Source organism: Sapajus apella, unplaced genomic scaffold (assembly GCF_009761245.1).
Source record: "Sapajus apella isolate SASKATOON/1434 unplaced genomic scaffold, GSC_monkey_1.0 scaffold12, whole genome shotgun sequence".
In the NCBI taxonomy this organism is placed as follows: Eukaryota; Metazoa; Chordata; class Mammalia; order Primates; family Cebidae; genus Sapajus; species Sapajus apella.
The window spans coordinates 15898791-15913884 of NW_022436952.1; the positions used below are offsets into that span (position 1 = coordinate 15898791).

Below are 15094 nucleotides of genomic sequence, written 5' to 3' on the forward strand. Positions count from 1 at the left end.
AGGATGGGGAGGAAGAGGAAAAGGATGGGATTCCTAGCCAGGTGTTTGTGTTCGGCCTGGGAGGATGGACCCACTTGCTTGTCCATGTTCATCTCATCCTCTTGGCTTTGGCCCATGGTCCTAGTTTGTCAAGGCCGCGGTGAATGGCCATGCATCTGTCCAGTCTGCATGAGCTGCATCCTTCTTATGCAGCTTATTCTCTTTATGAGCACTTTTGCTGAGATGCTCGGTGTGGCTGAAGCCCTGCTGGAGGCTCCCTCCACTGGAGTCCATCAGGGAGTGGACCAGGGCAAGCCGCTTCACCAGGCTATCATCTTCCTCCTGACTCCCTCTGTTGTTTACAGAGTTACCATCAGAGAGCTGGGCAGCAGTTGTGCCCCAACTGAGGCCCAGAAGGCATGGCGATGCCCAACTCCACCAGTTGTTATAACCATGTCCAAATAGGAAACGAGGTTTGCCTGGTGTGATTAGCTTTCCAGGGGCTGTGTTGGCTCCTAGTACTGTCACTTACCTTTCCAAGTGCTGACGCCAGCTGTCCAGGCTGGATCACCAGGCCTGGGGGCTGTCATGTCAAGGAGTTGTCTTGCAGACAGCTCCCACTCCCTACCTGCCTGGAGCTCTCCAACCTGTTCACAGCTGTGCACATGTCCTCCATGGCCATTGAGAGGATGGGGTCCTGCTCATGTTTACTGGTTCTCTGGGTTCGAATGCTTGCCTGGACCCAGGAGCAGCTGGCCATTGTGGAGGCAGGAGCAGAACAAGCTGTGGTCAGAGGAAAGGGCCTGGGTGCCAGGTCTCAGAGAAGGGATTGGGTCTGTACCCCTGGCACAGTAACTCTGGTCACTGGGAGCTGGGAGGCCAGGAGGCGCTGGCTGGCTCCTGCCTCTCTTTCCTCTGGGCAGCAGAGGTCAGCATCGCTAAATTGCTGGTTATCCCTTTCTTCAATTAAGGACAATTCTTCTGATGCAGGAAGTTAACTCCCACCAGTTAATCTAACGGCCTTGAGTCCTGATGTGTTTGCTCTGTCAGAAGGCTGAGCTGGAACTTCCTTGGCAGCTGGTAACAGTCAGTGCCTTCAGGAGCTGCCTTGGGGGCAGACCAAGGCTGGGGTGAAGGTTTAAAGGGGGGAAGCCGTGGATCTGGGCCTCTAAGACGTGCATTTCAGGGGATAGATCCGGCTGTCTTCCCATCTGAGAAATGGGGTATGGAGTGTGGTCTGGAGAGATGGTTTCTGAAATTCCCATCAACTTGGCACCTCCCCTTAACTGCTCCACCCAGACCCTCCAGGGTGACTAGTTTAGGGTTTGGGAGGACTAAGTGATGGGAAGGGGAGGGGTCTGGGTGCCCACCCAGGGAGCATCTGTCAGCAGGCGTACGAGTGTGCATATACACACCCATGCATGCATACCCAAGCACACACAAGCACACACATGTACACCCCATGCACGCATACCCAGGCACACACACAAACACAACAGGAAGTTGTGCCCAGAAACAGGAGGGCCCCTGATGCACTGTGGTCACTGCTGCTGCTGTGAGCCAGGGATACAGAGGAGCTCAGGCCCCGACGTGTCCCCTCTGAGGCAGGTGCTTTGCTTCTTCTGCAGCCAATGGTCTGTCTCCTTTGTGACCACTCATATGCCCACAGACCAGGTGGCCATGCCTGGACATTATCCAGGCTGTCAGGCCTCTGAAACGCCTCCTACTTCAGGGAAGGGTGAGGCCAGTGAGGCCCAGTAGACAGAGCACAGGCCTGAAATTGAATCCTGCATGACCACAAGCACCAAACTTTCTCAGCCCCCACTTCCCTATGTGTACACTGAGGATAATGCAGTGTAGCTGAAAGAATGCATGAGGGTTAATACCGACTGTCCAATCAGTAGTCCTTGCTATTCTAATTCCCACTCCCATCCTGGTAGTGGAGAAAGGCTGCAGAGGTCCATTCCTGCCCTCCTGGCTGGTGACCAATAGCAGGTGCTGGTGAACAGCATTGGATTCGGGAGCCCAGGGCTTCTGAAATTGTACATTTATTGGAGTTGGTGGTGGCGCCTGGCTCTGGGATCCAAAGCTCTTAGGACTGATGGGTTTTCTGGGAGGTGAACCCTGGGAAACCTGGATGGCTCTTCTCCCTGAATAAAGCCATACTAGGGAGTTTGGAAGAGGGCTCTGGGAAGCCCTGGTTTTGTCTGGTGAGGTGTCAGAAGGCCGAGCAAAACTCATAGGTGGGACATGTGGGATGTAGATTTCAGCTCAAGTGCGGAAGAACATTCTTAAGGCCAGCACTGGCAAAAAAAAAAAAAGGAAAAAAAAAAAAAGATGGAAGAACTCTCACTTAAGATACTAAGCTTCCGGTCCCTGGAGGTAACCAACCAGGAGCTGAAGGACTGCTTAGCGGGAATCTTGAGGATGGAGTCAAAGCCCAAATAAGAGGCCCCATCTAACCCCATGTGTGCCCTATTTGCCCTGTTTCCGTAGAGGAGTTTGTGGGACCCTGGAGCCTGGACCATGGATGGAATTCTCCAATTGACCTTTTCCCTGTCAAGTGGGGGTGGGGCAGGGTGGGTGGGGTACTTGGCTATACAGATGGCAACTGGGCTTCAGCTTTACCAATTCCTGGGGGGAGGCAGGGCGACACCTTCTCAGTGGAGGGCTCCCACCTCTCAGGCACCGCCAACTACGATTGGCCATCTTCTGCCCTCTGTTGGGGCAGGATTGTGGATCCCTGCTAACCCCAAGCAGAAGTCATAACCCAAATCTCCCCAGCCCCACGAGGCCTGTCCACTAGACTGTCTGCATCCCGGTTTGGGAAGTGGAAGGCGGGTACTGCTCAGGCCACTGGGCTTCACAAACCCTGACCCAGCCTGGAACCCCAGGTGGATATGCAAGTGTTTTACTTATTCCTTGAGAGTTAAAATCACAGGGATCCCTTTTCTTTTGAGGTTAGGTCAGACGCCCTAAATGATCCAGAATCCCTGGAGTGGGGGCTGATGGCGGGGTTCCTCTCTTGTCTCTGATCCCAGAGTGACTTTCCTTTTGGCTTCGTGGGAGCCTCCCTGGGTCCCTGTCTTCCTTCCTCGCTCCGCTCTCTCAGTCCTTCTCTCCAGGAGCCGGGCTCTGGGTCTCTGGTTTCCTCTGAATTTCTCCCTTTCTCTCCCTCTTCCTCGGCGTTCCGGCCCCAGGAGCGTCCCTCTCCAGCGCTGTCTCAGGGTCTCTGCGCCCCTCTCCCAGTCCAGTGCCCCATTTCTGCCTGGCCCGCAGTGTCTCGGGCTGTCTCCGCGTCTCTGCGCCGGCCCGGGTCTCGCTGGCCGTCGCCCCCTGCACGCTGCGGTGGCCCCGCGGGCCGGAGCGGAGCGGTCTGGAGCGCGGCGGCCGCGGCCCGGGGCGGGTGTGCTGGCCCGCGGGGGCGGCGTTGGGCGCCTTCCTTCGTCAGTCCCTCCCCGGCGGCGCGGGGGGAGGCGCGGCCGCCGCTCGGCGCCTTTAAGGGAGCGGGAGGGAGCGGCGAGGCGGCGGCGGCTGCGGTGGCGGCAGCCGAGGCGAGCGGGGCGGGGGCGCGGGCGCGTCGCTCGGAGTCCGTTCCGGGCCGGAGGCGGCCGGGGCCGGGCCGGGGAGGCGCGAGGAGCGCGGGCATCGCCGCCGGAGCCCGCCGCCCGGGACATGGCCAAGGCGGGCCGTGCAGGTGAGGGCGGGCGCGGGGAGGGCAGGGCCGGGGCCCGGGGGAGGGACCCGCGCGTCTCTAGGAGGGGCCGCCGGCCCAGGTGAGCCCCTCGCGCAGGTGGGTGGAGGTTCCGGGCGGGCGGACTGGGCGGTGGCGGGGCTGGACCTCTTGCGCGTGGATAGGGGGCTCCGCGCGCCCTCAGTCCCTTTTGCACCCACGGTCACCTCGTGGGACTCCACGTCCCCCTCTCCACGACCCCGCTGGAAAGGGCCAGGTCTGCGGCGCCCCGGGCCGGTCTCGCCGTGGGGAGCCATCTCCACCCCCCGGAGGCCCCGAGCAGACCCGGGTTCTGCCACCGAAGGGGATGTCCCGGGGCCGCGGCTTCGTCCCACGCACCCAACGCGAACTGGGACGCGCCCCCTCGTCCTGCAGCTCTCTCCATCCAGGACGCCACAACCCCCTGCCCCCCCTCCTTCCAGTTCAGTCCTGAGACCCAGATTCCTTCTCGAGAAGGAGGGGAGCCCCGCGCTGCGCCGGCTGCTGGCCGCCCCGCCCCCTCCCCCATCGACACTGGGACGCATAGCCTCAGCTGCGGAGGTCTGAAGGTGCGGCCTCTTCTGGGGTCCCGTGGGCTCTGCCCTCCCGCAGGCTCAGACGGTGTAGCCCGTGGTTTGAGGGAGCGGGCATTAGTCATTCGTTCATTCATCCAGCCCGACGTTCATTCACCAGCATCTGCTCTGTGCCAGGCCCTGAGCTGGGCACGGGGGCTCAGGCGGACTCAGCCCCCTGCTGCGCCCATGCTGGGGAGACCCAGGCCCATGACTCATCGGGGACACTCTGGGCCGGATGGTGCTTTGGGAGGCGGGTGGAGGACAGCTGTGCCCACAGGGCCCGCCATACAGTAGGTGGTGGCAAGCCTGGTCTCGGCAGTGCTTCTTGTGAGGCTGGCATGTGAGAATCTACCATGAACTCACACCCAACCCGTGACGTTCACAGGTGCCATGCCGTCCCCCAGGACCGAGCGTGACAGTGAAGGAATGGGTGTGAATTCACTCTTATGCACACTGGGCATGAATACCACTGGGCTGTGTGGCAATCCACTCCCACACCGGAAAGCTGCCCGGGACCCTGGGCCGGGGACCCATCTCCCCGTGTAGGCACTGAGCCTGTGATTTAGGTGCCTGAAGATGCACTCCGGTTCTGTCCCCAAGGAGTCCTCTGGGGCCGGGCCAGTTGTGTGAGACACCAGCCAGTATGGAGCAGAGCTAAACAGCTACTTTCTCACTCCCCTCCCTTTTCCCGTCCTGAGGGAGGCACTGTGGGATGACACCAAGGAGGCTGAAAAAGGCATCTGCCTCCCTCCTCCCTCCACCATGCCTGGGTCCTCACCCACCCTGACTCCTTAAAACGGGCCTGTGGCCAGGCGTGTGTGCTGTCTGCTGCCTTACCCTGTGTGTGAGTGTGTGTGCACCTGGACGCCGTGAGCATGGGTCACCTGCCAGGGTACTGTCATCACAACAGCAGTGAACAGTCGCTGCTTGTTCTGTGTAGCAGGCAGGGTGCTAAGCTCTTTACTGCACTGTGATCCTGAGAGTGAGGAAATGCAACTCTCCCCCTTTGAAAACATCTGGAAACAGATAGTCAAAGAAATAGCAGCCTCAAGGTGGCCCAGATGGTCTGGGCAGAGCCTGGACTCACAGCCAGGTCTATTGGACTCCAAGGACTCTCTCCATCACTGCCCTGATAGGTCACGCCCCCACCCAGTACCAAATGGGGGTGCCTGTCTCAGTCCCTCTGCCTGAGAATGTGGGTCCTTTGGTCTCTGGGCTGAGCGTCTGTGAGAACTTCTTCCAGTGACAGGTGGAAAAACTGCCCTGCTCTGAGCATTGATGCCTCGTGCTGTTCTAACATTTTGTTTTTCCTGCTGCAATTTCATGCTTGGCCCTTTCCCTCAAGGCGACGCAGATTCCTCGAGTCTGTAGATCCAGTGCCTGGGCTCCTGCGCCCCGTATTCAGCAGTCATTCCAAGGAGTCTGGTTACCACTCCCTTCTCAGCTCTCCCAGGCTCCTCTGCATTTTGGAAACGTCCCTTCTCTTCTTTTTGTTTTTGTTTTTTTTGTGTGTGTGTGTCTTTTTTGAGACTGAGTCTCACTGTGTCTCCCAGGCTGGAGTGCAGTGGCTCCATCTCGGCTCACTGCAACCTCTGCCTCCCGGGCTGAAGACTTTCTCCTGCCTCAGCCTCCTGAGTAGCTGGGATTACAGACACTCACCACATGCCTGGCTATTTTTTTTTTTTTTTTAGTAGAGATGGGGTTTCACCATGTTGACCAGGCTGATTTTGAACTCTTGACCTCAAATGATCTGCCCACCTCGGCCTCCCAAAGTGCTGGAATTACAGGTGTGAGCCACTGCACCCTGCCTCCCTTCTCTTCTCGAAGCTCCTAAGCCTATTGAATTGAAAACAACACACAGTAATGTGTGTATGAGAATCACATATTCCCCATTGGCAAAATCTGTGAGGAAAAGATTGGTGAGCTTCAGAACAGAGAGAGCCCTTGGAGATCAGGAACCCAAATCTCTTCTTCACAGCTGGGGAAACTGAGGCCCAAGGAGAACACGTAACAGAGAGAAAGGTGGCTGTTCAGTACCACCTGTCTCGGATGGGCAGACTGATCGGCAGGAATGATCCGGCCTTCACTCTGGGAGATGACACGGGAACAAATGGTGGCTGAAGGCTGGGAGTGGAGGCTGTGGCACCGGCTTGTGAGTGAGGGGTCTGCGCCATCATCTGTGAGGTGTTTCCTCTAAAATCTGGCCGGTAGATCACCCACAGAGAGAAAAGATAGAGCTTTGGGCTCCTGGGCTGCCATGGTGCCTGACTTTAGGTCATCACATGTGGTCTAGTGAATAATACCCGTGGAGTTGTGCAGTGCACAGCCTGAGCAGCCAGTCATGGCTGTGTCAGACTTGTGGCATGGCTTGTGTCAGATAAGAGCTGAAAGGAGGCAGTGAAAGGACTTTCACACTGCCAGGAGAATCCAGGTACAAGAGAAATTGTTACCAGGGCCCAGAGAGGATGAGATAAATCTTCAGAAGGTGAAATCCAGATGTGTTGTTACTAGCTCTCAATCTCTAGGGGAGATTTCAATTACACAGACAGGAATCATTTATGGTGGCACCAGTCTAGCCAGCGACAGGGAAGCTGGGGGCAGGGATGGGGAGGATTCAGACGCTCTGTGTAGGAAGGGATAATTTACAGGACACAGCTATCCAAGGGGCAGAGAGGCCAGTGAGTGGCTTGAGACAGTGAAGGCTGGGTTTCTCTGGGAGATTGGCCCTAAAGGCTAACAGTTTGGATAGAAAGGTGGCCAGGGCCGGGTGCAGTGGCTCACACCTGTAATCCCAGCACTTTGGGAGGCCAAGTGGGTGGACTGCTTGAGGTCAGCAGTTCAAGACCAGTCTGGCCAACTTGGCGAAATCTCATCTCTACTAAAAATACAAAAATTAGCTGGGTGTTGTGCCACATGCCTGTAGTCCCAGCTACTCGGGAGGCTGAGGCAGGAGAATTGCTTGAACCTGGGAGGCGGAAGTTGCAGTGAGCCGAGATTGCGCTACTGCACTCCAGCCTGGGCAATAAAGTGAGACCCGATCTCAAAAAGAATAAAAATAAAAAGAGAGAGAAAGGTGGCCGGGGCAGGCTTCCAGGTGAGGGTAATGGCTGGAACAAAGGCTGGGGGATGGAAGGGGAGAGGCACACATGTAAGTGTAGAGGGGCTGCTAAGGGTAGGGATGGAGGGTGGGCAGGAGGTGCCCAAGAGTAAAGAAACCTGAATGGCTGGAGTAGAAAAGCGCAGAGGGCTACAAGGAACTCCAAAGAGCATGAAGGCAGGAGTGCTGTGATAAGACTTGGGTGTTTCGACAGAGCCCTCTGGCTGGGACGCGAGGGCTCCTGGGAAGCTGGAGAGAGGCCAATCTGGTGGAGCTGCCTTTGTTGGGAAGGGTTGATTCTGGTTCCTGCCAGCCACGCTGCCCCTCCCTTCCCATCTACCTCCCTGTGGCCCTCCCTCTGCATCCCAAAAGGCTGCCCCTCTCCCCTGCTGGGAGAATGTCAGTGGGGGGCCCAGGTCCCCAGGCTACGTAGGAGCAGAGTGAGCAGCCTAGAGGGTCTTGGCACCTCTCAGGGTGGGGCAGGGATGTCTGCAGAGACAGAGCTGAGGCCACAGGGCTGGGCTGCCCAGGCTGGAGGAACCAGTTTATTCTACTCTCAGGTGTTGGCCTCTGCTCTGAGGACCATAGCTGGTAGGTTTCTGTGTAGCAAACCTAGTAATTTGAGTCAGTAAAATACTGATCTTACAGTGTTAGATGGGAGGGAACATTTCCAGAGACCATATTCCAAGTCCTTGTTAACAATGGGTCACTGAGGGCCCGTGAGGGGCAGGTATTTGGCCAACATCACAGAAGGTGATGACAGAGCCTGGGTTTCTGGAGTCTCAGTTTGGACCTTGCTCTGCTGAGTCAGCCTGCTTTGGGGTTCTCCTGGAGCGCTGCATGTGTTCTTACATCCTCCCAAAGCCAGACCTTCTCCTGGGTCTCTTACTCTGTGGCTTCCAGGGGCAGGGACTAGTAGATAGATCACTCAAAGGAGGAAACATCTGGAAACTTGGAAAGGGGACCAGAGCAGATTTTTTTTTTTTTTTTTTAAGATGGAGTGTCACTCTGTTGCCCAGGCTGGAGTGCAGTAGCACGATCTCGGCTCACTGCAACCTCCACCTCCCGGGGTCAAGCGATTCTCCTACCTGAACCTCCTGAATAGCTGAGATTACAGACATGTGCCACCATGTCCAGATAATTTTTGTATTTTTAGTAGAGACGGGGCTTCGCCATGTTGGTCAGGCTGGTCTTGAACTCCTGTCCTAGTTATCCTCTCAAAGTGATGGGATTACAGGCATGAGCCACCACACCTGAGCAATGCTAGGATTCTTAAATCTTTGGGGAGGTGCCAGGGGATTTGAGGCATGACTCTGAGAAACACTGGTGTACTGTGTATCCTGGGAAGGGCATTGCATTCTGGAAGGAGATAGAAAACTCACCTTCTGTGGTCCCCAGTGGAAGGCTATGGTCAAATCAGATACCAGTGTCCAGACTCCAGACTTCTCAAAAGCTTTTCTGGGCTTCCCTGGAGTCTGGGATGTGCTGGAGCTGGGGCATGCCTCGTGTTCCCATGCAAATACTCTGGCCTCTGTGAAATCACCTGTCACAGCAGCAGACCCTGCAGGTCCCAGCCTGAGACGTTTGTTGCCTCTAAGTTCTGGCTGTGGTGTCCTTGTTTGAGCCAAGAATGGTGCAGCTCAAACAGAGAGGTTCCACCTCAAGCCTGTGACCCTGGACCTGGAACCCCTTATCCACCATTCGAGGCTTCTGGGACTTCGCCTGTGTTTGGAAGTCCAGTGTGGCCGGACACTGAATATGAGGACTTGTCTGGACAGTGTCACTGCCCCAGCCACTCGCCTGTGCCACGTCTAGGTCAGATTGGCCAGAGCTGTGATGTTTTCTTACATAAATCTTCATCTATTACAACACTTCATGGCTGGAGGAGGCCTGGTGATCTCTCAGTTCCACCTGTTAAGTAGGTTGGGAGATGGAGACCAGAAAGGCCAAGGGTCCTTCTCTGAGGTCCAGCATCATTTCTCCTTCAAGGACAGAGAGTATGAGCTTTCAGAGACCATGGAGGCTTTAGGGATTGGGGACTTCCTGGTAGGATCCACTGCCTTCCAGGAATTCCGAGATTCTGGGATCAGAGCTCTCGTGCTGGGACCGATTTGGCTCAGGAATTCTGAGATTCTGGGATCACAGCTCTCGCACTGGGACCGATCTGGCTCAGGTCTGACAGCAGCCTTCAGCTTGCTTTTCTGTCCAGTGGCTCAACAGCGTCTCTGAGGCAGAACCAATGTTATTCCCATTTTATGAACGAGAAACTGAGGCCCAGAAGGGTTAATTGTCTACTTCTAGATTCACACGTAAAGTTAGAGGCAAAGCTGGAATTAGAGCTTATGTCTCTTCTATTCTCGGAGTCAATATTCCTGGGAGCTCACTTGTCTAACAGCAGAGCCATGGCTCTGCCACTGATTACCTTGAACTGCCCCCTTTGGCCTCAGTTTCCTTATCTGTAAAAGGGAAAAGGAAGAGTGTGGGGGTCGGGATGGGCTTCAGGCTCTTTCCAGCTCCAGCACTGCTCTCTCCTCTTCAGTGGCCTCTCTGGCTGGAGGCTTTACTGTGCCCAGAAGAGGCCTTGCCCCGTCTCAACTCTGACCTTGCATTGATCCTCCCAGACTTGAGGGTCAGTGAACCAATGAGGAGCTGAGGACGTGGAGAGCTCATGCCTCCTGGCAGGCCCTCACCATCTCCTCTGCAGCCAGGAGCCTGGGAACGAGGTGGCCGGGGTCCCCGTGGGGGAAGGGCTCGGTGTGGGGGTGGGGAGGAGAGAATGCGTAACAAATGAGTTTGGAAATCAAATGAGATCTGAGCTCCCCACCCACTCCCTCAAATCTTTCTCCACTCTTTTCTCTTTTAAAATTCCTGTTTTCTAAAGAGAAAGAAAATGCTCAATTGCACCCTCTTTTGCAAACGGAATAGGAGGCTTAGTGAGTCACTCCGGAGGTAAATGCCACCTCCAGGGCCCCACGTGTGCCTGTGGAGGCCTGCACAGCTGTGTGGCCACCAGCCCCCACAGGGTATGGGTGTGGCGAGGGTAGACAGGACAGGAAGAGCCTCCTGTCTGTTCATGACTCTGGGGTGGGAGCTGGGTCCCAGCAGTGGGGCCCCACCCAGCCCACCTGCATCCCCAAGCTCTCCCACGGCTGCATCTGTGAGGCTCACACGTTCATGGGGCCACAGCTCAGACTGGGCCAGGCTGGAAGCCTGCGTGGTCACTGCCAGCACTTGATTTGAGGCTGGAGATTGGGTGCAGGGTGTGGCAAGTTGGGGTTCAATCTGTGGCTGGAGTGGGCACAGTGTGAGGGACTTCGGGGCTCCAAGGGGTGTAGTCCATGTGGCCAGGGCTGGCAGGGGGCTGTGGAGGGGGGTGCATCTGCCTCTGGAAAGCAGGCTTCTCCAGTTTTGTGAAGCTGCCCTCTCTAGGTGTCTTGGTGAAGCTTTTCTCCAAGGCTGGTGAGCAAGACAGCTTGGAGTGAACTACCTACCAGGAGAAGGTTCCTGGGGGTGTTGGAACCCTCATCTCTCTTTGGGAGGGTCAGCCTGTTTATTAGTAGACCTGGGACATGGGAGGCCAGAGAGGAGGTGTTCCTCCTCCCAGATGACCCATTATTCTGGAAGGAGGGGAAGTAGCCGTCTGTTAGCTGGGAGCAGGGATGCCAAACAAGGGTTGAAAGCAAAAATAGAAACGCGTTGGGCTCTGTCTGGGAGGGGCGTTGAGTTCTGGTGGATCCGAGAGGCCTCTTCTGAGCTGTCTGCTGCTGACACGGTGTTTGCTTGGCTCTGGGTATTTGCAGAGCACGTCACGTCCTGCACTCCTGCCGTCCTCGGGGAGAGACCTAGGTGTGCAGGATGTGGGGCTGCGAGCTCTCAGGGCTGGTAGCTGGAAGGCTCTAGCTTCTTCTAGAATCTGTCTTTCATAGATTCTGAGTGTCTGTGGCTTCCCATCACTCATGCGCCGTTGACCTTTCCTGATTGTTCCAGATTGGTCCAGATTACCATCCTTGACAGAACTCCTTCTGGCCCTGACATAGCTCCTGGGGCTTCCTTCTCTTCTCCTTGCTCCTACTTCCTGCCCCCCATGAGGCTAGTCCCAGCCGAGCAACTCTGGAGTCATCCTTTGTGGTAAAAATCTATTTTCAGCTTTCCCATTACTGCCCAGTTCGGGTGTGTGTGTGTGCTTATCCCTTGCAGCCTTTGTGTTTCCTTCTTGTATAGTATAATCTGGAGCAGCGATGACAGCATTATCCAGCTCCGCCTCTGAGGCTCTGGCTCGCAATTCCTGGCACCATGCTTTGGCACCACATGGATGGGCCTGGGGGGCAGAGGCAAACTTGGGCCCCAACTTTGCTCAGTTGCAGTCCAGGAGTGGCAGGTGATATGAGTCGAATCACCTGCATGGGGTCACACTGGCTCTTGCTGGCATGGGGTGGGAGCTGCTACCCTCCTGCTGTTCGCTCCAGGCTCATGGCAGCCTTTGATGCACTCGCCAAAATGCTGGTCGTCTCATTGAGGCAGTGGACTTTGAAAGAGACCCCAGTGTCCTTTGAGGAGTCTGATTCTAACCTGGCCTCCTGTTGCCTGGGTTGGTGCCTGGATCTGGAGACCCTGTTCTCCATTGTCTGCAAGGGGGTCCTGGGATGATGGGAAGGAATGCCTCCCTCTGTCCTGTCTTTTGGGCTGCCCTTCTGGGGAGCCTGCAGGTGGCAGAGCCTGTCATGGCACGGTGGCAGGTGCTACAGGGAACTCATTTTAGAGGGAGGAGAGAGTCCCCTCCTTATGGAACAGGAGTCTGGCGGGACATAGAGGGGACAGCTGGGCCTTGGGAGAATTGTTCCAAATAATTCTGAACTGTTGGGAGCCTAATTGGCAGAGCAAATGAAAGTACAATAGATAGCCAAAGCTATTAATCACTAATTATCTCCTAAATAAAGTAATTAATGGGTATTTAAATGGCATATTTATGACATACCAGCAGGTCTTCAAAAAGCACATTTTTCCCAAAGCAACTGGGTTGGCCAACTGGGCCCTGCTTGGAGACCCCCCTTGCCCCTAGAAACAGGCGGCGTGACAGTAGGAAGTCGGTTTTCTTCTCTGGGCTTCAGTTTTCTCATCTGTCAACAAGAATCCTGACTGACTTCCCTGGGCTATCATGAAGACAACAGGCAGCGGAGGCTGTGGAAATCCCAGGCAACCGTATGCAATGCTGTACGGATTTGAGATGGAGTCTCGCCCTGTCACCCAGGCTGGAGTGTAGTGGCACGATCTCAGCTCACTGCAACTTCCACCTCTTGGGTTCAAGCAATTCTCCCTGCCTCAGCGTCCAAGTAGCTGGGATTACAGGCGTGTGCCACCATGCCTAACTAATTTTTGTATTTTTTAGTAGAGAGAGGATTTCGCCATGTTGGCCAGGTCTCAAACTCCTGACTTCAGGTCATCTGCCTGCCTCGGCCTCCTAAAGTGTTGGGATTACAGGCATGAGCCATGGCACCTGGCCTCTGCAGACTTTAGAGTGAATGTACCCTTCAAGTTACTTGATACAAGCCCTTGGCTGTGCTGGGTGCCAATCTGTGGCCAGGGTTGGGGCTTAGTCTGTGGCTAATAGTGTTGTTGGTCTGTGACTGAGTCAAGCTGGATCTGTGGTCAGGCTCATGGTGTGGCTTGAGACAGGGGTTGTGGCCTGGCCTTTTGCCAGGGCTATGACTCAGTCTATGGCCGAGCTGAAAGTTGAGCTGGCGGGACATAGTGGGGACAGCTGGTTGATGTCGAGATTTGGGCCATGGCTAGTGTCAGACCTGAGCCACTCTCTGGACAATTCTGCAACCTGACATCAGCCTGAGTCTTGGAGTGCATTACCCATGGATGGATGGACCGGCCTGGTTGCCCTGGAAGGTGGATTTCTTCCTGGGTCTTCTAGGATGTTGGCTTCAGATGCTGGGTACTCCAGCAGATAGACCCTTCCAGGGCTCCTGGCGTGTCCCCTGAAACAGACGAGCACATGAGCTCATCGGTGGCACATATAGCAGTTTGGGAGATCGTTAGGACATGTTTCTATAGCAACCAACCCCCAACCAGCACTGGTTTCCTTCAATCATGCATTTTTCTGGAAGCAGCGTCTCCTGGCCTCTCATCTCTCCCTGGACAGCCACTCTTCAAGGCTCAGGATGGGCTGGCTGGCCCTGGACTGGTCTGGCCTCCAAATTACCCTGATCCAGAGAGGAAGCCTGAGGACATTCCCTATGGGATGCTCCCCTGAGAGAGGGCCTTGCTAAGATCATCCCTGTGCTGGGCCACACTGAGCATAACGAGAGCCTTCTCTGTGCCTAGCCCTGACCTGGCGGAGGATAGGGGCCTGGAGAGGATTCCTACCAGATGTCTGCCCAGGGAGAACCCACAGCACAGTGGGGCAGGCAGGCCTGGACCCAGTCTGCGAATAGGTGTTCTGAGGGACACAGACACTGGACATGAAGGGCACACAGAGAAGGCAGGGCCCCAGCCTGGCCTCAGGGGACAAGAAAGACTTCAGCTGGTGCTTCAAGCATCAATAGGAATTGGGGGTGAGATGGGGGGAGAGAGGGTGTTTCAGGCATCAGGACCTGCAGGAGCAAAGGCCTGGAGAGGAAGAGGAGTGTGGTGTGAAGGCCTTCCCAGTGGCAATGTGCTGCTGAAGCCCAGGCTGGTGGAAGGAGACGCTGGGAGGGGAGAGCAGCTCCCGGCCTGCAGTAGTTCAAGTTTAGGAGGCAGACAAGGCGAGCCCCAGGGATCTGCGATGGGAGGGAGGAGAGAGGGATTGGCCCCATGAGTGTGGACAGGGGCAGGCATTTCTAGCCTTTGGGGAGTGGAATGGAGAGGTTCCCATTCCAGGGAGCTGAGAAGAAGGAGAGGGATTGGAAGCTGCCCCTCATTTCTCCTGGGATGGCCCCTACTTATGAAAGAACCAAAGAAAAGCCCTTGGACAATCACGGTTTATTACTTTATTTAACACACCCTTTAATAGCACTGATGGAGTCTCAGGCACTCTGCTAAACCTTTTTCAAATGTTTGTTCATGTAATCCTCACTGCAGCACTACGTAAGCCGCATTATCTTCCCCATTTCACAGAGCAGGAAACTGAGGCATGGAAGGATTTGTGCCATTTAGTAAGATCACGAATTGGTAAGTGGCAGAGAACTGGGACTGGAATCAGCCCAGGAGGGAGAAGGAGGCAGAGAGGAGGTGGGCCTTGAGTCACCTGCCCATATGCGGGAGCCTTGCCCAGGCTGTTGGAAGCGCTGTACTCCACATTCTGTGTTTGGACCCCAGGGACCCCAGGGCAGAGCTGAGAGCACTGAAGTGTGATTCTGAGTGCGTGTGTGTGTGCGTGTGTGTGTGTGGCTAAGCTCTACATGTGGGCTCTGGGTTCTACATGTCTATGGGACTCTCACTGCCCATGGGACATCCCGAGGCCTGATTATTTTCAGCTGCATCAGCTGCCAGGAGTTAGACCTGATGCTTGTGCTTATAGAACCTGCTGTTCTCGTGTGTGTGTGTGTGTGTGTGTGTGTGTGTGTGTGTGAGAAAGAGAGAAAGAGAGTGAGAGACAGAGACCATTTAAATGAGCCTCAGCCTTGCAGCCAGGCACTACTCTCACTCTTGGCTCTTCTTTTTTGTTTTTTATTTTATTTTTATTTTTTTGAGACAGAGGCTCACTCTGACCCCAGGCTGGAGTGCAGTGGCACGATCATGGCT

The 15094-nt window shown here is 55.6% G+C and overlaps 1 protein-coding gene across 1 annotated transcript in view; it reads left to right on the forward strand.

The window, feature by feature from the left end:
- Nucleotides 1–3509: 3509 nt before the first annotated feature.
- Nucleotides 3510–15094, forward strand: part of PITPNM3 (PITPNM family member 3) — a 108591-nt gene continuing 97006 nt past the window's right edge. The window contains exon 1 of the mRNA XM_032280145.1: nt 3510–3676. Within this exon, the coding sequence (XP_032136036.1) occupies nt 3655–3676 (22 nt within the window). The 5' untranslated portion in view covers nt 3510–3654. The remainder of the gene's footprint in view (nt 3677–15094) is intronic.